Here is a 24,594-nt window from a genome sequence, read left to right as displayed (position 1 = left end):
CTAAATCTTTTCCAGGTGATCTTTGCAGGAATGTCACCCTCTGTGCATCCGTTCAACATAGTCATTCCCCTTGCAGACATTTCAGCGATCCAGGCTTGAGTATCAAGTAGATTAGGTGATTTGCTAGTCGGCAACTCAAGTTGAGATTTTATACAATCCATATTTAGGTTGCTGCATAACATTGTTTGGTGAGAGTTCCTTTTCATTAATGACATCGATGATCGAAGACACATGATCGATGAATTCAGCTAAACTGAGAGCTTTATGTTGCCAATACAAATTGATGATAAAAATTGTATCCATAGGTTGTCTGGCAGTCGACTCCGATTGAACTGTGACCAATTGAATATAGGGGGTTATACTTTTGTCTTTGACAATTTTGTAACCTGAACTTTTTCTGATCATAGTCAGGAGACCCGCCACAGGTCTACCAGATTTTTTCAAGGTGGTTGGATTTATAGAAATGTCAAATTCATCACAAATAGGCGGTTGGTCAAGCCAAGTCTCCTGTAGACATATAAAGTATAATCCATCGAGCCAAGGGTATTCGAACAGATGATTAAATCCACGAGAATTCCAAGACGCTATCCCCAGCAGGATTTCAGTGTGAAACGTTGAACATTAGCTTTGATTTGAGTTAACCAGAGATCTAGCAACCCAGTCCCGCTCATTAAGTTTGAGTGTGTCCATGATGTTGTTATTTAAGGTGTTATTATGTTCTGCACAAGAAAAGGTGATTTGGATTTGATCACTCATAGTTTTTATTTTTGGAAGAAACAACGACAGCTTTGAGTCCATTGTTCTTTCCTTCATAGGGTCCGTTAATACTTTCAGGGTTTCCAAAGCACAAGACTCCACACGAGCACCATTTAGCTGCTGGAAAACTGGTGACAGGGTTATCTTCAGAGCCAAGGAAACGTCCTGTATGGGTGTCAGTTTTCCATTATAAGTAGCATCTTCATGCAAGTTGAAGCCTATCGACAGGATCACTGAAGCGGATTCCAAAAGGATATTGCGCACCATTCCAGAATCAATGTGCAGGCGCACACCGTCATTTTGGGGCTCTTTATGAAATTCGACAGTTCTTATGTCGGTCGTTTCAATTGTACGTAGAGTTGGTACATAGTGAAAGAGATGCAACACATTGGTCCGGTCAAGTGTAAAGCCGTCGTTTGCAGACGAAATTCGTTCCAGAATAAGCTGATATTTAGAAGTATTCTTCTTGAGTATGGAAGATATTGGCTTGTTTTTTGAGAAATGCACATGTTTGACAGTGAGACAGTGAATTCCTGATTGCGAAGGCTTGGAACAAAGGTTGATTGATCTTCATTTCCCTGAAAGCCACGCAAAACAGTCTTCATGGCAGCTTTAGGAGTTGTGTTGATGAGCGCGGAGCCTTGGTCGGGGGGCGGTGTTGATGTCAAGCATGTTCAAGTTTTTCCACCTTTCCCCAAGAGTAAGTATTTTCGGGCTTTCCTGTGTTGGATTTATTGTCTCACAAGTAGATTTCACAGGAACAATAACACACTGTCGGGCGCTCTGGTTCGTCTTTTTATGTGGCACATCTATGGACAGGTTTTTACATGGAACATTCGGGATCTCGACTACTGGACGATTGACGGAATTGTCAACATGTGGATCAACTTCCTCTTCATAATCGTGAGTTGACAGATCTAGAAGATCTAAAGGCTCATGCAGTTCTGCAGCTTCTTTTCCAGCAGCAGGGCATGAAACCTTATTAGCGTCCACAGTCAGGTCCACAATTTGCTCATTTTTTAGTGCATCCGAATTTATGTTGAAACTTATGGTTTTCAGGTTTCCTAAGAATTTGCGGGAACCAAGTGTGGCTCGAGTCGCGACTTCCTCTTGGTGATGTTCTTTGATTTTTTTTGGTTGATTGTTTCCCAGTTAGTTGGTTTGATTTGATCTTGTTATTGAAAATGGGAAACAATTCTTCCTGACGACCCAAATAATCCACAGTCTCGGGGATAATTCCAGAGGTTTCCGGTTCATAAGCATCAACAATGATGGAAGTTAAATTTGAAGAGGAAGGTTCCTGGACTTTCAAGTTTGCTCCATAATTTTTTTGTTTCAAACTAAGAACCGCTTCAGAGAAGGAACAGATATTTGTATCTGACACAGGTTTGTCAGCATCGCCGTTGTTATCAGCAGGGGAACGTAGTGCATCAGCAATACTAGGCATCTCGCCAGACGAGATTGAGTCCTTTGTTAGTTCAGTGCTGCAACTCGGAATCTCCAATGGAACCCTAGTAGGGCTATAAATCCTAGGAGGCAAACAATCTGTCAGCAACTTTGTACCAGAATTCAGAGTTTGCTGTTGAAGAATACCTCGTGCCTGTTTGGCCACATCAGCAAACAATTTTTGGTCCTCCAAATCTTTTAACCAGTGCTCATTAAACAATCCGGAACAAGTATTAGCTTTTTCCATCAATCTTGCCAAGGACTGCTTCAACATGTTGTTTTCACTCTCTAAGGCACTCAGTTTTGTATTTAAAAGTGCTACTAAGGTTGTCAAATCTTTCATGCCATCCTGTATTTCCTCGTATAATTTTTAGGAAAGGCGATATTTTCATTGACATCGAGGACATCAGGACTGGTAACAGTTCTTGGGAAGCTTTCCTCATGATTTCTCCAAAGTCCCATTCAGCACCTGGAACGGGTGCTGTTCTTGGAAAGATTGGTCGGATCTTGGGAAATTCACATTCCATAATAGAAGATTCAGATGAATCGTCATCAGATGAACAGTCAGACTCTTGTGAGCGAACATTATGTGCGGTTGTCTCTGACGGTGGAACAGCGCAATACCTGTAGTTCTGGTCAGCTGTTTGTTGCTGACAATGCGAAGAGAAGTCAAAGCAGGATGGATTCCCCATATGATCCTGGTGGTTGGACATTTTATATTTGGCTTGTGAACAATGAGGTTCCGGGGTACCACCGTCATCAAGACGTCTTCTTTTAAGTGGCCCCGAAAAAAAGTTTTTTGCAGGCACATGGACCGATTTTTCTTGGGCATTCTCTTTAGATAAGGTACAAGCTGATGCCAATGATAGAGCCGCATTTTCTTTTGAGGTCAGACGAGCAGTATTCATTTTCTCCAAATCCAGCAAGCATGTTTTAGTAAGTTCATTTCCAACCGATTCTTGTCTTGATGGAAGCGGCGGCGTGTGTTTAAGAGAGCTCCTTATCGTTTATAGACATTGGAGTTGTATAAGAAGCTGCAGGGGGAACGGGGGGAGGTGGCGAAAGAACAGCAAAAGATGAAGGAAGGGACCTTTCACCGTCTCTAAGTTCGCAGTAGCAGTTACAGTATGCTGTGGTAGAATCAATAATGCAGGGCTGGGCAACAGCAGGCAAGAGGCAGGGTTTGTTCCGCTACTGGGACTGAAAGACTCGCATAGAGGCTGTGTCAAGGCAGCAGGCGCATCAACCGCTGGCTGCAAATCAACATACGTAGTAATTGCGGCGCGGGCAAGGCTATCCAGACGTTGGACTGGATACACAGCAGACACACTGATTGGAGTCTCTTCGAGCGGAGGGTGAGATTCCTCGGTCAACGTGAGGGTCCGTTCCGCCAATGGTTCTTCACAAGGGCACGGGCGGAGGATTCAAGGGAAGACCCAGGTAAGGGAAGGGGGCTCACTTTGGACTTATCAGTGAGTAAGTTGCAGAGAAGATTACGCTGCTTGTGAATTGCAAAGTCAAAGTCAATGGGCATGCTAACAGCAGTTACAGCGTGCACACGGATAGAGCCGGTTTCGGTTAAACTTACATTGGAGGTGCACGCACTGGCGTGTATCAAAGGGAAAAGGTCTTTTCCTTCCAACTCTCGGTGCAGTTGCAGGCATGTCGAGGGATGCGAGGCAGTTCTTTCCTTACGGCGGACACTCACCAAAGCAACCCGTGCCGCAGGCGAGTCTCCCTGGGGGGGACATAGTTCCTTTCTGGAGAAGGCACCACAGAGCTCCACAGACTCCAAGACTCTACGTGACTCCGCGTCCGCTCTGCGGAGAGGCTGGAGTTTTGTGAAGCCAGCAGTAGGTGGCTCTGCCCCCAAACAATGAAGGCAGAAGAAACACTAAATAGGCAGCAGGGTCCACAATCTGCAGTACTCCAAGACTCTACGTGACTCCGCGTCCGCTCCGCAGAGAGCCTGGAGTTTTGTGGAGGCAGCAGTTGGTGGCTCTGCCCCCAAACAATGAAGGCAGAAGAAACACTAAATCGGCAGCAGGGTCCGCAATCCGCAGTACTCCAAGACATATGGGCTGGCCTTGAGGTTCTCCAGCATTGGATCTTCCATAGATTCACATGCTGTGAATATTCCCCGTCTTCAGGCTGGGTGTCTTCGTTACCATAGAGCAGTTTAAACTTAAACTTTCTATCACTTTTATGCTCTATTACAGTCATTTTTGGGTCATTCTGCCCACAGCCAATAGGAACACCTCCCTTAGCCCCTTCCCTGTCGGCCATCTTCAGATTTTTTCCTGCATGTTAGCGTAGGGATTCCTCAAAAATCATCTCTTCAACTTGTCTACGATAAAAATTTAAATGCAACTTCTTTTTCGCGAAAATTAGATTTTTTTCGATGTCTACTCGAGGACCGGCTTTAGCCGTAACAGCACAGCTACCGTTGTCCCTCCCGGCGCCGGTATCCTTAAACGAAGCTCCATCTGTGTAGTTGGCCCTACCTCATGGGGAATCCACTAGGAAAAGCCTGTGGACTAAAGAATGCCTACATAGAGGATCAATACGACGACTGCCTCTACTGCCTTCATCCACACCATGTTATCCAGGACTGTGACATTTGCCAGTCGTTTTCGAAAAAAGATACTGAGGGATCGTCCCTGTTGTCTCATCGCTTGGCTTGAGGATGCCGTTGGGGCCTCTGACTCTGCTTCAGTACGAAGTTATGCTTTGTTCGGCCAGGGCAGGTCGAACCACCTCTAGCAAGAGGTCTAGGTTGCACGAAGTCCAGCCTGGCAAGGAAAGGCAGAAAGATTCCACAACCGATGAGCCCAAATCCTCGCACAAGGACCGTTCTTCAACGGAGGTCAGTGCCCAAGGGGTGTCAATAGGGGATGGGAGCCGAAGCTCCTTCCATCGCCCCAAAGACGTAACATCCCCTAAGTCCACATCCAAATCTGGGGGCCATTCTTCATCTTCAGGGGCAAAAGCAAGCTCTTCGTTGTCTAAATCTACAACTATGTCATTGTCGACGGCAAAGCCTCACTCCAGGTCATCTACCCTGTGGCCATCAACACCGTCCACGACATTCTCACATCGACCGTCAACGAAATAGTCTAAGGCCACGACCACAACTACCTCATTGCAACAATCATTGAAGCCGTCGACGACTACAACTACCTCATTACAACTGTCAATGAAGCCGCCAACGGCTATGACTACCTCATCGTCAGCTAAAGCGTCGACGACTATGGCTGCCATGTCGTCAACGACTACTCCAATGACCATGAGCACTTCATCCACGACTTCTGCGTCCACGGCTGTCGCGCACTCGTCGACGTCACTGCCGACAGACGATAATAGCCACCACACCATGATAACCACGGCCATAGTCACTGGCGCTTCAGACACCAGTACAGTGTATGCATCGACTGCCTGTCCAAGAACTTTCTTCCCTAACCTTGGGGTGGCCTTCCTGCCTGGTGGCATTGTGGTATCGGAGCCAGCTCTCTCCCAATCTTAAATCTCTCCCAATCGGAGGGGTAGGAAGAGGAGGAAGCCATTATTTCACTGCAGTGATCTCCAGCGCACAGGGCATCGTCTCCCAGAAGGCAGGGTGAGGCTTTTCGGATTAGGTTACCACCTTTGCCCCCCTCTGCATTCAGATCAAGCCATCACTCCTACACAGAAGGACATGGCTTTGGACATTTTATCTACTCTCACCACTCTGGTGGCAACCCTGCAACAACGTCTGCCTACAACGGCCCCGGGTTACAGCACCTGCCACACAACGTTGCAAGGATAACCCTGGCCCTTCAGGGAGAGGGACAACATTCCCCCCCGAAAAGGAATAGACACCAAGGGGGTAAACACCACTCGGTGCCACAGAGGCTGTCGGACACTGGTACGGAGACCCCAACGAGGGGGCCTCCACACACACCCAAACACCAGACAGATGAATTTCAGGATTTCATCACAGCCAATGGGGAGCCAGATGAGGTTCCACTCAGGGACTCTTCCCCTGATGAGGTAGGAGCCTTCCACACTCTCATGTCCAGGGCGGCCACAATGTTTGGCCTTGTGCCGGAAGAACAGCAGAAAGAAAGTGTTCTTTACCAGTGCAGAGAACCGCTCAGGAAATCCATCATGTCTATCCCGCTGCTGGAAGAGATCTGGGACGATGGCATAATCACTTTTACTGTCAAAGAAAGACCAGTTTGACAAAAAATACAGAGCCCCAGAAAGCACCGCCTCCTTACTCAACCCACACCAGACTCTGTTGTCTCGGCTGCAGTTAGGAAACACGTCGGCTAATCCATCCTCTTCCTGCTCTGTCTTCCCGGACAAGGAAGGAGAACGCCTCGACACCTTTGGAAGAAAATGATCACTACCGCAGCCACAACTATTAGGGTGGCAAATGCAATGGCCATACTTGCACGTTATGATCGCGAGCTGTGATACAAGTTGGGTCCCTTGCTGGAGTTCCTACCAGAGGACAAGAAACAAGAAGCCTTAGACATCTTTCATGAATGCGAGTTGGCTTCCGACCACACCATTACAGTCTCTGTAGACATCGCAGACACTGTTTTTCGCCAGCTGGGGCATGGAGTGGTCCTGCACTGGCGGGGTTGGCTCAAGACTACAGATTTTTGACCAGACGTCCAGTCCAGGGTCGTAGATATGCCCTTAGATGGATCTTCTTTCTTTGGGAAGAAGGTGGATGAGGCCCTGCAGGCCATAAAAATGGACACTGAAACCGCTCACTCCCTAGGCATGCTTCAACAAAGGTGCCAGTCCTTTCGTTCAGAATAAGATTGCTATGTCAGGACTTTGCAGGATAACTGCTCCACATACCAGTCTTCCTCCTCTTACAAGACCCCATATTCATCAGGGGATCAATACAGGAAATTATCCCAGTCCTACAGGCGCTCACAGCGACGCCATGGCTCAGCTCAATCTAGGGACCAGTCCGGCAAGCAGACATGACCAGCCCAGGGTCAGGCCCTCCCACTTCAGCACCCCATTGGGACGACACCTGTCAAAATTCGTCAGCGAATGGACACTAATCACAACCGATGAATGGGTGATGTCCCTCCTCCAGCAGGGCCACTCGCTGGAATTCAGACTATCCACCGGACATTCCTCGCAAGCACAAGCCGGAAAGACTAGGACACCTCTTGCTTCGAGAAGTGCAGGCTCTGCAGCAGAAGGGCACAGCGGAGAAGATCCCGAGAAACGTGCTGGGCACAAGAATTTACTCCCGTTACTTCCTGGTAAGGAAAAAGCACTGCACAAAAAGTCAAGGGGTTGGAGGCCCATATTAGACCTAAGGATGTTCAACAAGTTACAGATGGTCATGCTATAGCAGGTGTTTTCGCAGCTACAACAAGGAGATTTGATGACGTCCCTCGACCTCGAGGACGCCTACGTCCACATCCCTATTCACCTCTCACACCGGCGATAAATCACTTTGTGGTGTCAGGAGTACATTATCAGTTAAAAGCCCTGCCATTTGGCCTGTGGTCTGCTCCGCGAGTGTTTACCAAGTGCCTAGCACCAGTGGTGGCTCACCTGCAGCAGAGGGGCATCCATGTCTATCCATACCTAGATGACTAGTTGGTGAGAGCCCCCTCTTTTCCGCTGGCAGAAATCAACACCACCACCATCACCATCCAGTGTCTACAGGAGCTGGGGTTTTCCATCAACTAACCAAAGTCTTGCCTAGTTCCATCGCATTATGCACTCTATCTCAGAGCTTGACTCGACACTCAAACTTGCACTACCAAACCCTCGGACAAAAGGGTGGGGGCTCTATTACGCAAAGTACGCTGCCTCAACAGGGCCTGGGTGACGCCAGTCCACAACTACAAGTCCCTGCTGGGGATGTTGTCATCACGCATCCCACTAGTCTCCAACTCCCAGTTACACATGAGACCGGTTCAAGAATTCTTCGATGCCTGCTGGGTCCAGTCTGAGGGATCCTGGGACGACTGTATTACCTAACAGTTTTCAAGCAAGTCCTTTGCTGGTAGTCGGTAAGGGAACACCTGGTAGAAGGTGCCCCCCTTCAGAATGCCGGACTATCGGGTGACCGTCACTACGGATGCTTCATTGGAGGACTGGGGTGCCCACTGTCGAGGCCAAAACACCAGAGGCCTTTGGAGCCAGCATATCAAACTGCTGTAGCTACGAGCAATTTTTTGGCCCCAAAAGTCTTTTCTCCCTCTCTTGCAGGGGAAGGTGGTGCACATTTACACCGACAACACAACGTTAATGTTTTATGTCAGCAAGCAAGGAGGATCAAGGTCCCCACAGCTTTCCAAGGAGGCCCAGACTCTGTGGCAGTGGGCCCTACAACAGGGCATGTTTCTCCATCCCCTCCATCTGCCGGGGATTCAGAACACTCAGGCGGACTCCCTCAGCAGGGAGTTACACTCCTGCCTTGAGTGGGAACTGCATAACGACCAGCTACATCTGTTGTTCCAGACATGGGGCACTCCGGAGAGCAAAAACATTTGCCAGCCGTTTCACTCATCCAGAGAGCTTGGGGGATGCCTTTGCAATTCCATGGGAGGAGAGGTTTCTTAATGCATTCTCCCCCATTCCTCTCGTGCCTCGTGTCCTACACACCTTCAGGCTGGATCAGTGCAAACTGATATTAGTGGCCCCTGCATGGCCGAGACAGTATTGGTATTCAGACCTCCTTGCCCTCTTGTCGGCCACACCGATCAAGCCGCTTTCTCATCATTCGTTCCTGTCCAGGAATCAAGGAGCAGTACTGCACCACGACCTGGCCTCTCTCTCAATATGAATGCCTGGCTCCTGTCTTCTTAGAATTCAGAGCACTGTCCCTTCCGCAACACTGCCCTGCTGTTGTGGCCAGCGCTAGAGCCCCGTCCACCTTGAAATGCAACACGAGCAATTGAAAACGTTTTCAGGTGTGGTGCAAGAGCCAGCGACTGCAATCTCAAACCATCCAACCAGAGGAGCTGTTTCCATATCTGCTGTCCCTGGCTCAATCTGGATTGACACATTCCCCCATAAAGGTGCACCTAGCGATGATTTCCAGGTACAACCGTGCTGCAAGTGTGCCTTCCCTATGGTCTCCCCATCTGGTGAAGGAGTTGTTTGGCGACTCTTCCGGTCTTTTCCACCAGTCTGCCGCCGTGCACAACCGTGGGAGCTCAATTTGCTACTCTCAAAACTCATGAAGCCACCCTTCCAGCCCATGCGCCAAGCATCTATTAAAATACCTTTCCTGTAAATCTGCTTTCCTGGTGCCATCATTTCAGCCAGACGAGTGAGTGAAATTCAGCCATTTTCTGTGAAACCACCCTATCTTACATTTCATAAGGACAAGGCGATTCTATGTACCAACCCAACATTTTTGCCCAAGTTGCCATCTGCTTTCCACCTAAACCAGCTGGTGGTTTTGCCTGCATTCTTTGATATGCCCACTTCTCTGGCGGAAACGTTCTCTGGACACGCTAGATGTGGTGCGCGCCCTCAAGTACTACGTGGCACGTACTAAATCTTTCTGCACAACTGATCAGTTGTTTGTTTCATTTGGACCTTCTGGCCCGGAGAAGGCTCTTTCGAAGTCTTCCATTGCAAGATGGATTGCTACCTGCATCTTGTTCTGCTATCAGCAAGCCAGCAGACCACTTCCCGGCAGGCCCCGGGTTCATTCTACCAGAGCAGTGGCTGCTACCATAGCTTTTCTCACCAGAATTCCGCTGCCTGACATCTGCTGTGTAGCCACCTGGAGATCGTTGCATACACCAGGTTCTATTGTGTCGACAGACATTCTGCAGAAGAATCCAAGGTCGGACAATCAGTTCTTCAGAACCTTTTCGCATCAGGTGGGTAAGTCTCCAGTGGTAAATTATGCTGGGAGCTTGTCTCCACCCATGGGTATTGTTGTAATACTGCTTTGTAATCTATTCACAGCATGTGAATTTATGAAAGATCCAATGCCGGAGAAGGAATAAGTTACTTACCTGTAACTCCTGTTCTCCAGCATTGGTATCTTTCATAGATTCACATGTGACCCTACACTGCATGGCTCATCTTTTGGCTCTTACTGCCACTCACGTGCGCTGCCAAATCTGAAGATGGGCGACTGGGGAGGAGCTAAGGGAGGTGTTCCAATTGACTGTGGTCAGTATGACCCAAAAGTGACTGAAAGTTTAAGTTTAAACTGCTCTATTACCGAGGATTTCCAGCCTGCGGACAGGGAATATTCACAGCATGTGAATCTATGAAAGATACCAATGCTGGAGAACAGGAGTTACAGGTAAGTAACTTATTCCTTCTCTCCTGTTAATGAAGGGTCATACATGGAAATAAGGTACCCTTTCTTTTCAGTTCCTCCCTTTTCCCTCACCAAAGCTACCATGAGCGTTCCACATATTGGAGGTGAAATTTAAAGAATATGAAATAAAGGCAATTCAAGAGGGTTCATCTGGCTTTAATTTCCAGTACCCCACCAAGGGTTCATTGTCCTCATTAGTAAATGCAATGTTCTAGAGTATTGGTTGCTGTGGATATATAATACTTTCTTTTCCTTCTACAGAAACGCATCCTTGTCCTCCAAAGCCAGACCTTTCCAAGAGTCTCTCCAGTAATCTCAACAGCTTTACACCTGCCAAGTCTGCAGCGGTGATTAACAGTGGATCGCCAACCATTCTTGGTAAAAGGAGCTATGACCAACACAACGGAATGGATGGTGAGTGTTCTGTAGGATAAAGAGTGTTATTTAAGGAAAGCATTTCTTTGTTTGTGGAGATTGATTGCAAAAGAACATGGCCCTCAGAGACATTAAGATTGTTAAAGGTAAATAACTTTTTTTTTTTGCATGTTTTTGGTTAACACAATAAGTGTAACAGACCTGAGCCTCACTTATTGCTAGTCTTTGTGTTCCAAATTTGAAAAGAAATGAAAGAGCAAGGATATTGTCTGGCTCAGTTTTTGTTTCTATTTAAACACGTAGATTTCAGCAAAATAATTTCAGGTTTTGCTTTGATTGCGTGTAGTGTCTTCACTTTATTCAGTGCACAGTAGTAAATACATTGAAAATGTAAAGACTTGAGTTGATGGTTGCAGAATTTTGTTGAACTTTGTAAATGCATGCAAAGTCCTCAAAAACAATCTTGATTCAGCAGACAATGCAGGACGCATCATTGCAGAGGGTACGCTCATCAAGCGCCACACCTGGCTCAGAAAATTGGGGTTTAAGTTAGAAACTCAGGCCACCCTCTTAAACATGCTAGTGGAGCATTTTGTTTCGGGAAGGCCGTTGAAGATACCCTTAAGAGTGCTAGGGAGGAATATGACACTGTCAAATCCCTTGACCAGTTAACTAGGCACTATGAACAACAGGGCTCCTCAAACGCTAGAAGGTTTCGGGGTCAGGGTGCTCAACGTTCCTCGGACTATATTCAGGGCGGGCAGTCTTCATCCTGGGGCCCATCGCAAGGACAGACTTCCTCTTCCAGTTTTCGAAGAGGAAATAAAAGGACCAGGGAAAGAGGCAGAACCTCACATGGGAGAGGCTCCACCCCTCCCAAACAATGACGCACCGCTACAGGTCCCCTCCCATGCCACTCCCGTAGGAGGTTGAATTTCATACTTCACCCACGCATGGGAGGGGATAACGTTGGACAAGTGGGTGTTGTCTACCGTGGAAGGCTGGTATTGTATCGAGCTGTTACAAAAACCACCCTACCGGCCGCCAAGACAAAGGAAGATTTCAACAGAAGAAAAACGCATATTGTTGGAAGAAGTAAAGGCACTGCTGGAAAAGGACGCCATAGAGATCGCCCCAGCAAATCAGGTAAACAAGGGTATTTATTCATCATACTTCCTTGTGCCAAAGAAAGGCCTTTCCAAGCGCCCAGTACTAGATCTGCGCCCTGCAAACAAATATGTCAAACTCCAAATGTTTAGCATGACCACGCTCTCAAGAACTAATCCCACTCCTAAACGGTGGGACTACATGGCAACATTGGATATAAAAGATGCATGCTTTCATATTTGAATGCTCCCTGCGCAGAGAAAATATCTGCGTTTCAAGATGGGGTGAATTCACTACCAGTTCAAGGTACTCCCCCTCTGCATCACCTCAGCACCAGGAGTATTCACAAAGGTACTCACAGTAGTGGCTGCACACCTGCACAGAAAGTCCATCCCAGTATGTATACCCTCATCTGGACGACTGGTTAATTACCAGGGAATCTCCTCAAATTTGCAAACAAAATACTGAAAAGACAATAGACCTTTTCAATCTGGGTTTCTCCATCAACGAAAAGAAATCAAGCCTAGTCCCTAGCCAAATAAAACTATTTCTAGGGGCTATTCTAAAGACAAAGGAGGAGCTGGTTTTCCACTCAAACGAGAGTACAAAACATGCTGTTGCAAGTACCACACTACAAAGTCGGTCGCCAGATAACTGTACGCAAAGTAATGCGTGCTTGCTCGGGATGATAGCCTCATGCATTCACTTGGTTCCACACGTGCATCTGTGCATGCACCCAATGCAGGAATGGTGAGTAAAACCATGGTCTCAGGCAATCGGTCAGTGGAACGATCCAGTGGCTATTTTGCTAACACTGGTACAAGCTCTTTTCTGCTGGTCCAGGGAAAACCTGCTAAGAGGAAAACCCTTCCACTTTACACCAGGGCAGGCGATCCCAACTACAGATGCCTCACTCACCAGATGGGGGCTCATTTCCTTCACCACACAGCCCACGAACAGTGAACTCATGCAACTGCCCAAAGACACATCAATTTCCTAGAACTTTTGGCATTCCTCAAGGCTCTTCAGGCCTTTAAGCAACATCTTACAGGTCAAACAGTGCAAGTCCTCATAGACCACACCACTGCCATGTTCTACCAAAACAAGCAAGGAGGCACACACTCTCAAAGTCTGTGCAAGCTATCCCACAAAATATCGAAGTGGGCACTCAAGCTGAACATGTTCCTAACCTCTCAACATGTTCCAGGGCAACTCAGTTCTCTGGCAGACACTCTAAGCAGATGCCCTTTACCAGAAGAACACGAGTGGCAACTCAACAGAGATATCCTATACAGAATATTCTCACAATGGGGTCACCCAGCATTAGACATGTTCACCCCAAGCTTAAGCGCACAATGTCCAGACTTCGCTTCTAGGATTCCCCAACTACGGTCTGAGAGGAACGCCCTGTGCATGAACTGGTCAGGGAAATTTCCTTACGCTTTTCCCCCGATACCACTACTGAACACAAAAGTGCAAAAAATGCACCAGGAACAAGTAACTCTAATCCTGGTTGCTCCTATGTTGGCGAGACAAACTTGGTTTCCACATCTGCTCAAACTGGCGATGTGCGCCCCAGTCAAGCTCCTGTGCCCATACAACATGCTAACACAACACTAGGGAGCATCTCTCCATCCGTGTCCTCAATATATGAACTTGCCAGCTTGGCTCCTGAAGTCATAGATTTTAGCCACTTGAATCTTGCACAAAGGTGTATGCACATCCTAAAAGAGGCACAAAAAACCAACACCAGTCACTGCTATTTCAAGAAGTGGAAAAGATTTGTGGTACGGTGCACATCACAATCACTAAACCCAACAGAACGTTCCCCATCTAACATTCTACATTACATGCTATACCCACTAGACTACGGCCTAGTATTCAACTCCATCAAAGTGCATCTGGCGGCCCTGTCAGCTTACACCACTTCACAAAACAAGGTGTCCTGGTGGAAGGTTCCTGCCATTAAAGCATTCATGGAAGGGGTAAAGAGGCTATACCACCCAATTTCCAACCCTCCTCCGGTTTGGGATCTTAATGTTGTGCTCTTCAAGCTCATGGGTCCACCCTTTGAGCCTATGCACAAGGTCAGCCTAAAACGTCTGACTTACAAGACTGCATTCCTAATAGCTATCACGTCTATAAAATCAGTCAGTGAGCTACTGGCTTTGTCCGTACAGCACCCTTTCTTCATGGTACACAAGTACAAAGTTGTCCTAAGAATGCATCCTATGTTCTCACGCAAGTTTGTTTCAAAGTTCCATGTTTATCCATAGAACTGCCTACCTTCTTTCAAAATCCATCTGACTCAGCAGAAAGAAGCCTCCATACACTTGATGTACAGAGGGCGGTCTTGTATTATGTGAACAAAACAAACCTCTAAGGAAAACAGACCAACTCTTTGTTTCCATAGCACCTGGAAAAGAAGGCGATCACAAATCAAAGAACACCATCTCCAGATGGATAGTCAAGTGCATCCAGCTCTGCTATTACCTATCTAAGAAAGTCTTACCTTCCACCCCCAGGGCTGACTCTACCAGAGGTACAAGAGCTACCTTAGCTTTCATTGCAAACGTCCCTCTAAATGCCATTTGCAAAGCTGCTGCATAGTTCCATCCATACTTTCGCACAACATTATTGCATTGATGCACACTGTAAAGCAGATTCACAGGTGGGACAAGTGGTCCTAAAACATCTCTTTGCTGCTGTACCTTCTCAATGCCCACCTCCTTCTCCAGATACTTCTCGCTAATCTATGCAGAGCATGTGATCTAAGCAGATCCACAAGCTCCAGAAGGGATACATTACTCACTGTAATCTTATTTCTGGTGCATGTCTGCTTAGATTCACATGCGCCCACCCTTCCTCCCCTTCTGGAGTAGGAGGCGCATAGATGTTTTCTGTGTTATCACGGTGTCTGCTTTATCACATCTGTACTCACGATACACTTCATGCAACCTCATCTCAGAAACAAACAATCTGAGGGACATCGACGTGTGAAGGACCATGGGTACAGCGCACGTCACACTAGGGATAGTATTACAAGACCTGTCGTCGTCTGTTTTCGAGTTTTGAAAATAAATCTTGTAATACTCTGCGACTACCACTAGATGTTAGACTATGCATAGCATGTGAATCTAAGCAGATACAAGCACTAGAAATACGATTACGTTGAATAATGTATCCCATATTGTCTTTCAAAAGCTTGTGGATCTGCTTAGACAGATCTGCATGACTTGTTTTCAAAGTTCGCAAAGAGACGTTGCCTAGGCGTGCTTGTAATACTATCCCTACTTTGACATGTGCTGTACCCATGGTTCTTCACGCGTCAAGGTCCATCATTGTTTTATTCCACCATCGTGGTCCGTTCACTCTATGCGGAGTCTGTAGCTTTCACTACTTTTATATTAATAGTTACATTACTTATATATTTCTCACGCCTTTCAACAGACGCAACCTCGACGCACGTTCATCAAGCAACATTCAACATCCATCAGTGGACTATTTTCAACAAATTTATTGACACCTCGACAATATGCTTCGGCCTACACCAGGCTTCAGCCTTGCAGTAGGGAGCGTGTGGGGACTGATGATTTACATCTCTCTTAGAGTATGCATATTTACACTTTCTTTTTCTGCTACATTTGTCTAGCTGCCTTTACATTCATACACAAAAATGGAAAGAAATCCATTTAAATTCTGTCCATCCTGTAACAGGACATTTCTTTGGAGGAACACTCATCGAGTCTGTAATGTGGGGACCTCATGGTGGCAACAAGTAAGATGGGCACAAGTGATCACAGTTCAAGGGTGTATATTGAACAATGGTTGCAGGGTGGAAAACGCCTAAACTAAACCTAAATCTAAGATGGGAGCAAGCGTCGACCATCAAATGAAAATAAAGCAAGTCCTAGTGTCGTTGTGTCAAAATAAAAGGGCCTATACTGCCAAACCTCACAGCTAATACAAAAACGGGCGCAGGATAGTTTGCAAGAAAAGAAAGAAGTGTTCTCAAATATGTCAGGATGCAGCAGCTTGAGTTTCCATTCCCCAAGTTTTGAGCTTGGGGCAAGATGGGAGCTTAGAGCACGCTATAATCTCGGGCTTCTCCGGCACGAGATGACAGTTCCGTTCCACCTAGCATCGCCGTCGATGGCCAAGTCTCATTTCACTTGAGTCTCTTGCCTTCAAGGACCTGACATATTCAAATAACAAAACAAATAAACAGTCTCTTTTCCAAGGGCTTTGGGTGCCGACTTTCACCCTGAGATTCCTTTTTGTGTGTGCAAATCTTTAGAAAGTTCCTTAATGATATCAACACCCGGATAGCTAGATTCTCTCACTTTTGAGGGAGCCTCCGGTTCCCAAATAAAGTTCCTTTAACAAATGAAAGTTTGTTTCTAATGTTCGCTGGGTGATGGATTCACCCCTGGGTCCCCTTCTTCTGGGCGCTGACCATTCTCACTTGCTTACCACAGTTTCACATAGGGTGATGGTTTCACCCCTGGATCCCCCTCTTCTGGGCGCTGACCCTGCTCAAACTCAGCCGGATCTCCCCTGGTCGAGCTTCGACCGTTCTCTTCTCTTTAGCGGTTTTCACTTCCCTTTCTTTAGCAGGTTTCACTTCCCTTGGTTTCTCAATGTCTTCAAACAGTTCATGGTGGACATCCCTCGGCTGGGTTCTCCTCTGTTGTCAACACACTGTTTCTCTGGACTTTAGACTTTGCCGCTCTAGTCAGCATCCCTCGGTCGGGCTCACTCTTACCAACTTCACATTCACTTGAATTAGCAGGATTCACTCCCCTTGCTTTCGCACAATTTGTAGATCAAAGTCTTTCAATTGTACAGGGATTTTACTAGACCTCCTGTATGACCACTTTGATCTGTTTTGGCGACTTTCTTACAGCCTTCTTGTACCTGTAGTGTCACTTACATGGGGATCGACTAGAGTCTTTCGAGTTAGCACCCACATGATGCAGGTTTCCATCTGCAGCTAGTCTTCCCTTACCACTTTTTACAGTTCTTTACACAGTTCATTATACTTGGTTCAAACTTGCCACTTTGCTCTTCTCATTCAACACAGCCCAGTTCTTATCGGTTCTCCTATCGACTCACTGGCTGTGTTGCACTGGTTGGTTTTCCTCTTTATTGGAGTCAAGGCCGGTACCATGGGTGCAGGAGCTTACCTTGCACCTACTTATCGGCATAAACCTGCCCCGTGTACCGTTAACATCTGTTGCCAGATACTTGTGCTGATACTTGTGCTATTGATTCCGGTTTTAGGCTCTCTTCCTGGAAGGTTCCGCGGGTATGGGATGAAAAACGCAAGGTCACTTCTGTCCTTGCCACTCTCTCGATTCCTGCCGCCTTTTTCCTTCGCTTGAACTGCCGCGCCTGCTTAGCCGTCTCAACATGCTATCTGCGGTGCTCGCCTTGCTCGTCCTGTGCTCTCTTGCTCCACCTTTTAGCCCTGTGGGGAAGGTAAAGGGCCATCAGGTGTGTGATTCTGCTCAATTGCCTGACTTTGCCTGAACCTTGTATTGGTGTTAGTCCGTTCTCTTGTGTGTTGTGCTAAATAATTAGTGGCGAAAAGGGGGAGGGATTATGGTTTTGAATGTCCTATGTGGTAGGATGGGGGAAAAGGTGTTGAAGGAAGGGGGATACCATATCTCACCTGTCAGTGTCCCACTACCACTCCCGGAGGAGCCCCCATCCAGGTGATCCTCCCTCACTGGTCTACCCCCAGGAACTGGATCCAATAGCGATGGCTGTGTCCTGCCCACATGGATGACAAATCCCCAGGGACTAGCCAGGGAGACACCTTCAGGTTTATGACAGTAACCACTGCCTTTATTGTGATCATCCAGAAGGGCATTGTGTGAACTCTTTAAGTCCAAGAAGCTGAAGGATAGATGTACCGAACGGTGGGTGAAAACAGGTTATTTCGAAACGAAAATGCACAACCTTTGTGAGACACTTTAGCTTCGTCTACAGTTACCAGTTCTTCAGTAACACTCACTATCACAAAATGCCCCAGGATATACTTGGGCCACTTCTCCCTTGTCTAAATCATTGTAAAAGACAAACTGTACACCTAGAAGCTATTGTGTTTCCACTTCCATAAACTTCCAAAACAGGCACATGGACCAGGGAACTTTTCGCAGACCCAATGGGTAAGGTTTCATCCTTTGTAACTTTTATGGAAAATTACCCAGCAATGCAAAAAGCTTTAGATTCAACATTAGGGGAAACCACCAGTTAAATCTCCTAGGGTACGCATGTCACACACATCTCCTAGACCTAACGCCATTGGTGTCACTGAGCAGCCACAACAAAACTTACTCCAAGATGAGCAATGCTTTTTCCAAGACATCAATCAGGACCAGGAGGTTGATCAATGCCAGGGTAACAGGGACCAGGCGGACTGGTACAATGATCCTAGGGATGCTATCAACTATAACCTAGATGACCCAGATAATGCAGACATATCTATTTTACCATCTGCAGACATTACTGCAGAAACCGGACACACATCCCCTATTGACAACCAGCTTCTTTTCAATTATCTACTTAAAAAGGCAGCAGATTATTTTAAGATCCAAACCCAAAAAACTGTAGAGGATGCAGATTTTGTAGACGACATATCAAATAAAAAGAAAGCCGACACTCAATCTATACCTTGTAGAGGAGCAGATGGATGCATTTCCCCTAACTTCCGCCTCCTCGCCGCCATCATACTGGAATAGCAGGAGAAAGACCCTACATGAGACTCCATGTTTTATACCTATACCGCATCAAGTGTATGAGAGACGATATGCACTCGGACAACCATATCGGATGTACCCTCGCACTGAAAGTGTGGAAGGATGTTGGGTGGAAGGATGTCAGCACGCACCATTGGACATCATGGAGCGCTGAGTGAAAGCTGATGAGGGCAGAGTGATTAAAGCAAAAGAAAAAAGTGATGGCTGGAAGGTTCAGAAATTATGTGAACCTCTATCATTGCTCTGGGCAACCCTCCAGACGATCGTTCTTCACCTGCCAAGCCCTCAAAAAGGGGGAAAGACCATGTCAAATAAGGCTTGGTCCCACCCCCAAAGGGGTCCTTCTGCACGAGACCACAAGCATCCCCAGGCATGTTTCATCCCCATTGGGCCTCATCAGGGAGGAGTAGCTTGGGTCTCTAGGCCCACAGGCACGGAACCCAAGTCTGGGCATACCCATCCCACTCTGGGTGGCTAAAGCAAAACGAGAGGTGATGGCTGGAATGTTTAGAATTAATCCTAACCTCTGGCGTTGCCCTGGGCAACCCTCCAGACCGTCGTTCTTCATCTGCCAAGCCATTACAAAAGAGGAAAGACCATATGCAAATAAGGCTTGGTCCCACCCCCAAAGGGGTAGTCCAGTCCGAACTGCTTGGTCACATCCCTTCTGCATGTGACAAGAGGGCAGAGTGATGGCATAAAGAAGCTATACAAAGTCATACTGAAACGTTAGGAAAAAACTGAAGAGTATCGATGTAACTGAATTGATAAGAGAAACCTGTACAAAACAATAAAGTAATCATGAATGTAAAAGAAGACAAAGTAACTTGCTGACCAATAAGTGTAAATATACAGTAACGCAAGGTAGACTAGATACATAGAAGCTTGCTATAGAGGAATATATGTAACGTGGCTAGGACGGCCATAATTGGAAAATCGATGCCTGCTCGTGTTATGATTCATTTCAGCTACCTCAGAAACAGATCAGGTTTGCGGAGTCTGGAGAAGCTGGAAGAACAGCTTTGTTTGCATAACAGAGGAGTCTATGTTGGCTTGGGATCAAGGAATGTATTTCTAAGAAATGGCTGCAAAGCACGAAGGGAGGCAGACGGGATAAGCCATGGAGGAGATGTGCTTCTCTTAGATTAAAGAAGAAGAAAGCCAAGTATTGGACAATTAAAAGTGTATAAAGTCTATACGAGGTACAAAGAGCAAGTCTCTAGATGCCAAAAAGAGCCTTGACTCATTATAATTAAATCAAATGGCAGTGATAAGAGGCTGAAATGGCCACATGTGTGGTCTCTTCACATGTGACTCAGAATTCAAAAGCAAGGGCTATTCATAAAGCCTCTGATGAAGATAGTGATGTGCTTACACGTCCTTGAATGTCCCTGGTCAGAGAGCAGGCTACAAGATCAACTACAGAGGGGAGTTTTGGCTCAGATGAGAGATGATGGACTAATTGGGAAAGTGGGGAGTAATCTCATGTGATTCAAGCACCTGGGTTTAATTTAGTTTACGTGCTGCTTGCTGAGCCAAAAGTCCAAGGTTGGGTGATAATGCCAACCAATCATACGGCTTATGGGGCAACCTGCTATACAATGTTGCTTAGACCCATGCACTGCCGTTTTGTTCTCTATAATCAGTATTATACGTATTTAGAGGTAGCTCGAGGCGTGCCTCACAGATGATGTACTACGCCTATGTATTCTATAAATAGACATTTTCCCCTAACCAATCCCTCTCGCTAAAGTTTTCCCCCGTAGGATGACCTAGATGACGGATATTGGGGTATAAAACCTGTGTGTAGTCAAGTTTGTGTGCGCAAGCATCAGTCCGATGTCTGCCAGTTGACCCTGCTTTATTAAATTGAGAATAAAGTAGTACTTTGCAATATTCTTTAAGTCTGTCCAGTTATTTGGTCTGAGATCTTTATTGGTAATTCCATCTAGCACAAGAGATGCTTCAAGGTGCTAGAGCACATGTTGGTAGCGGAGTGGATAGTTCAGGTTTAATAGACCTAGGCCCAGATCCAGATTGTCAGACTTTTGGCTACTCCTGGCATTAGCCAGACGACCGCAGAGCTTCCTGTGGAAAATAACACGCAACAAGACACGTGTAAAAAAAAAAAAAATGGTTGGCAGGTCCCCCTTTGACAAAATTCCTGTCCGGTCCCCACAGGAAGCTGAACTGGTCGGTTGATGGAAAGTTGATGCAGAGAGACTCGAACTGAGCCACGGACACAAGTAGAACATTGAAAGTGGGAAAAAATAGGGAGAGGGACTTTGTTGTATATATATACATATATTTCTGATGCTTGTGAATATGCTTAAAATCACATGCTATGCATATAGTCCGACATCTAGTGGAAATCGCTATGTATTGCACCTTTCTTTGAAAGATCGAAAGGGGACGTCGACATGGGTGTTGACGGTAACACTATCCCTAACGTGATGTGTAGTGTACTCAAAGTACCTCACGCGTCGAGATCCCTCAGATTGTTTTTTCTGCCAACCTAGTTGGTCGCCTATGTGGAGCTCGCAAGAGTTTTATATTGCTAACTTTGTCCCCATGACCAAATGGACGTCTAGTCTCCCGACTAATCTTAGCGACGACTACCTCGTGGGTTTCCCGTCAGCGACGACATCTATAACTGTTCGGGGACTGTTCAACTGCTCGACGACTGTTGACCACGTGCCCTCGCCATCCGGCCAGGCCCTTACAGTAGGAAGAGTGGGGCTCTGGGTTTATTCATCTCTAAGAATGTATTTCCTTTACCCCCTCTCTTTCTCTTCTTGGTCTGGCTGCCGCTACCCTCTGCTATGGAGAGGCCACCCTTTAAATGTTGCCCGTCTTGTAACAGCAAGTTTCCTTGGAAGGACACCCATCGCTGTTGCAATCAGTGTCTTCCTCAAGACCATGATGAGCGCTCATGCAAGGCCTGTAAGCTCTTTGGACTGAAAACATTGAAAGACAGGCAGACTAAACAGTGGGTGGCCTACGCTATGCAGGCCGAAAGCCTTTCCCCCATTGGCGCAGTCGCTTCGGACGACGAGGAATCTGTCGGCAGCCATGGCTCTGAATTGGAAGCCATCAACCTTGCAGCTGAGCCTACTGGCTCGCAAATGCCTGGCCCGGCATACAGGCCACCGGCTCTGTTATGGGGAGATCACACCCCAGCGACAAGGGCACCCACGCACTACGGGTATGGAAGCAAACAACCCCTAAGGCCTCTTCGACGGAATCGCGGTCGGCACCCTCCACACAACTGCTTTTGCGGCATCTAATCAGGATAATCTAATCAGGATAATCAGGACCAAAAAAGATGCATACAACACCAGGATCACTCAGGCAGGATCCTCCACTAAAGAATTATTCAAAATTCTGAAGGAACTAGAAAACCCTATTTCGCCCCCGGACACCTGCCTGAAAGACAAATCCTGGTGCACCAACATCCAGAACTCCCTCAACAATAAAATTTTAGGACTCCAAACTAAAATCGAAAACAAACGGCAACAACTCTTCAACAATAATGTCACCAACCTTAGCCTACCCACACCTAACAACACTAGCGCAAGCTTTTCGTTAAAAAAAGTCACCATCCCGGAAGTTCAAAAAATCATCACCTCCCTGAAACCCTCTAACTGTAAAGGAGACAGCTGCCCGGCTCAGATCATAAAAGATGCAGCCAGAGAGCTCTCCCCCTTCATCACCAAACTCATCAACCTATCCTTCACCAATAGCTCTATCCCCAGCAACTTAAAACAATCATGGGTTCTCCTTCTCCTGAAAAAACAATCCCTCGACCCGGCCACACCCACAAACTACAGGCCCATCACCACAGTCCCCTTCCTACTGAAAATCCTGGACAGAGTCGCCTACATCCAAATTCAGGAATACCTAGAATCCAACCAACTGCTAGGAATACGTCAATCTGGCTTCAGACCTAAACACGGAACTGAAACCGCCCTTGTTGATCTCAAAAGCCAGATTGATGAAATTAAAGACAAAGGCAATGCCGCAATCCTACTCCTCCTAGACCTCTCAGCGGCCTTTGACCTGGTCAGCCATGAGGTCCTCTGTAATCACCTGGCCACCGCAGCCCACTTCTCCCCCCCCTGCCATCACATGGATACAATCCTTCCTGGCAAACAGAACCATACGAGTCTTTTCCACTACAGCTGCAGCAGACCCCATCCCCATCACATGCGGGGTCCCACAAGGTTCCTGCGTATCCCCCACTTTGTACAACATATTTACAAAGCCTCTATTTGACCAACTGGACCACCTGGGTGTCACCTACACAAACTATGCAGATGACACCCAGATACTCCTCACTATCTCTGGTAATTACCAAGAAGACTCCGCCCGGATCAACAAAATATTCTCCATCATTCAGGCATGGATGGCCTCCCATGGTCTCTGCCTGAATGATGAGAAGACAGAGCTCCTAATCGTCGGCTCCCCCAACACTCTAACCAAACTTGACCCTAGCTATAACAACATCACCACCGATGGTCATTCCATTCCCATAGCCAAAAGCGTAAAAACCCTTGGCTTCCATCTAGATGCCAACACCAACCTTAGCAAACACACTAATATGACCGCCTCAGCCGCTGCCTACACCGGCAAGCTCATTAGGGCCAGCAGACCCTTCCTATAACCCAACAGCTGCCTCACCCTTGCCAGGGCCCTAATACAATCCAAACTAGATTACTGTAACAGCCTGTACGTAGGCGCTAATCAATCCGTACTCAACAAACTGCAGGTAATACAAAATAACGCCTTGCACGCAGCCCTCAACATTCCCAGACAAGAGCATATCTCTGCTACCAGGAAAGCCTGCAAATGGCTATCCATACGCCAAAAAATTGATCTAAAAACCCTCTGCCTCACGTACAAAGCCCTCAATCACCTAGCACCACCTTATCTAGCTAATAAACTCACCCTGAAAACTGCCACCAGATTCACCAGATCCTCCAACACTCTTTGCCTACTAGTGCCCAGGTTCCACCTAAAAAGAGCTGGGGGAGTAAGCTTCACAGTGCTTGCCCCCCAACTCTGGAACTCCCTACCGCTGAACATCAAAACTGCCGAATCCTTCCAGATCTTTAGGAAGCAGGTCATCAGCTGGCTGCTAAACAAAGAATAACACTACTAACTCTAGACCCGTGCGGATACTGGCTTAGACACTGTATTTATTCTGAAAATTGTATATTGTACGCACTGCATATGTTCTGTTTATTGACCACTGTATCTATATGTATATATTATAAACCTGTACGAAGTATGCAACACACAGATACTTCTCAACTCTGTAACCAAATTCTTAAGCGCCCTTCTACCTCTGGGTTTGGAGCGCCATACAAATAAAATAAACAAACAAACAAATCTGACTAGGCATCCATCTGGCACCACAAGCACCTAAGACCTCGGTGGAGTTACCGACCATGACTGCGCCTTCAGGCGCGTGGAGACCGTCGATACAACAGCCGAAAATTCACGAAAGCCGTGCAGCTATTCTTTCGGTGGCCACAGAGCACAAGGGCATCCCCTCTCGTCGAGAGGAGTGGTCGGACCCCCCCAAGGCTCTCTCTAAGGCCTTATTGGGAAAATCACCCCCTCTTGAGCAACCTTTGCCACCTCCAGACTCTTCTGCCTCTTCCCTATGGACTAGGGAGAGGTTTGAGCAATACATAGACAAAATGGCCCAGTTTATTGACTTTTCGGACAGGTAGATCACACCAAAAAGACCCAGGGAAGAGGACTCCTGCCCCGTTCCTTACAAACTGCAGAAATTACCAATTTCGGCACAGGGACACCAGGAAGATA

The 24,594-nt window shown here is 46.9% G+C and overlaps 1 protein-coding gene across 3 annotated transcripts in view; it reads left to right on the top strand.

Annotated features, from left to right (window-relative positions):
• The window catches only part of MTA1 (metastasis associated 1), a 1,118,686-nt gene that overhangs the window by 811,920 nt on the left and 282,172 nt on the right, over nt 1-24,594 (top strand). For all 3 annotated transcript variants that reach the window (XM_069638739.1, XM_069638738.1, XM_069638741.1), the window contains one exon: nt 10,778-10,930. In XM_069638739.1, coding sequence (XP_069494840.1) covers nt 10,778-10,930 — 153 coding nt within the window. The remainder of the gene's footprint in view (nt 1-10,777; nt 10,931-24,594) is intronic.

Source organism: Ambystoma mexicanum, chromosome 14 (genome assembly GCF_040938575.1).
Source record: "Ambystoma mexicanum isolate Mex_15411 chromosome 14, UKY_AmexF1_1, whole genome shotgun sequence".
NCBI classification, from domain to species: domain Eukaryota; kingdom Metazoa; phylum Chordata; class Amphibia; order Caudata; family Ambystomatidae; genus Ambystoma; species Ambystoma mexicanum.
Note: the sequence above shows the minus strand (reverse complement) of the source record. Positions and strands in the feature narration are given on the sequence as shown.